The sequence below is a fragment of the Echinops telfairi genome, unplaced genomic scaffold (assembly GCF_000313985.2).
Source record: "Echinops telfairi isolate 266 unplaced genomic scaffold, ASM31398v2 ScPeMD7_3533;HRSCAF=4204_0, whole genome shotgun sequence".
In the NCBI taxonomy this organism is placed as follows: domain Eukaryota; kingdom Metazoa; phylum Chordata; class Mammalia; order Afrosoricida; family Tenrecidae; genus Echinops; species Echinops telfairi.
This window is the reverse complement of record NW_022107431.1, coordinates 37,801,139-37,802,721: the sequence shown is the minus strand read 5'-3', so window position 1 is coordinate 37,802,721 and position 1,583 is coordinate 37,801,139. Positions and strand designations below refer to the sequence as shown.

The window sequence follows — 1,583 nt, the reverse complement described above, 5'->3', positions numbered from 1 at the left end:
TAGAAGTACTTGTTCCAACTCAAAGCTTTATGATTTTCATTAAAATTCTAAACATTGTGGTTTTAGATTAATCATATTTAAAATATGGATGTATGCTCTTATTCTACAACTCATAGAACATGTTTAGAAAACATTATGAGTAAAACCACTAAATCAAACTAAATGAATCATCTCCAATATCTGACGTGAAGAATTATGCAAATTGATTCTAAGAAGTTTAAATCGGTTGCCATGGAGTTGATTCCACCTCACAGTGACCCCCTAAGTCAGAGTTGCACGATGCTCCAGAGAGTATGCAAAGCTAGTTTTTCCAGAAACAGGTCCTAAAGCCGAGCGGTGTAAGAGGGTATGTGTGGTCTGCTAGCCAAAATATCCACACTTGGAACCCATCGGCCACTCCACAAGAGAAAGAGGAGGTTATTTATTTATGCAAATATTTACATCCTCAAAAACCCACACAGGAGTCCTATATGGTTGCTTACAGCAGAAACAGATTGATAGTAGTGGGTTTTGAGTTTTGAGAAGACTGCCTCATTGTTCTCCTTTGGAGCAGCAGATGGATTTGAACTTTCAACCTTGCAGTTAAAGCTACACTAGTTGGCATATTGCACCACCAGGGCTCTTTGAAGAAATTATCAGGAAGTAGTTTTAGGCAGAAAATTAAAGGGCGATCACGGTGTTCAGTGGCAGAGCTGGCATTGGAATCTAGGTATTTCTGTCTGCAGGGTTAGCTATTTCCACAGCAATGAGGTTTCAGTGTTACATATCCTAAAGAACAGTGATCTTGAATTTAAGGGGTCAAAGCCCAAGCATGGTTAAATGAGTTTCCATTCAAAAGTCTTATATATTTATGACTCATTATTCTCCTCATGATGAATCCATTGTGAACCTACTCCCAACTCCCCAATCAAAAAATCAGAGCTTAATCAGAAAATAAACGTATTGCTGAAGTATTCTCTCTCATGACTCTGCCAGTGATGATTAGTTTGATGGCTTTTCGAAACCAAGGATAAAAGAAAGCATAGGTCAAGGGGTTCATCGCTGAGTTGTAGTAAGCAGACCAAACCAATATTTCATAGATGTATGTGGGCGTGATGAACCCTAGGAAGGCATCGATTATTGAATCAATGAAGTAGGGTAGCCATGAAACCAGAAATGCTACCACAGCAATCCCCAGGGTTCGAGCTGCCTTTCTCTCCCTCTTGGCCACTCTGTCTTTGTAGCTATCTGACGATTTCTCAGCCCTATTGCCCAGACTTTCAATTTCTCTAGCTTGTTGCTTAGCTATGAGAAAAATCTTGGAGTAAACAACTTTCATCACAAGAGTAGGGATGAAAAATAGAGCAAAACTCACAAACACCCACTTTGAATTTACTGCCATTTGACAGCCTCCCACACAGGAGAGAGCACTGACTAGGTCCTCCAAGCCAGCTTCATTTGCGCCCGAGTAAAGAAGTGAGAAACTGAAAGTAACCGAGAAAAGCCAGGAGAAGACAATGCAGGAGCCGCAAACGGACGGGGTGAACCTGGTCGGGTAGATCAGAGGGTCAGTGACAGCCATGTATCTATCCACAGAAATAAAA

At 40.9% G+C, this 1,583-nt stretch overlaps 1 protein-coding gene across 1 annotated transcript in view; it reads right to left on the bottom strand.

The window, feature by feature from the left end:
• Positions 1-922: 922 nt before the first annotated feature.
• The window catches only part of LOC101649274 (trace amine-associated receptor 7a-like), an 8,007-nt gene continuing 7,346 nt past the window's right edge, over positions 923-1,583 (bottom strand). Inside the window, exon 2 of the mRNA XM_004702159.1 lies at positions 923-1,565. Coding sequence (XP_004702216.1) covers positions 923-1,565 — 643 coding nt within the window. The remainder of the gene's footprint in view (positions 1,566-1,583) is intronic.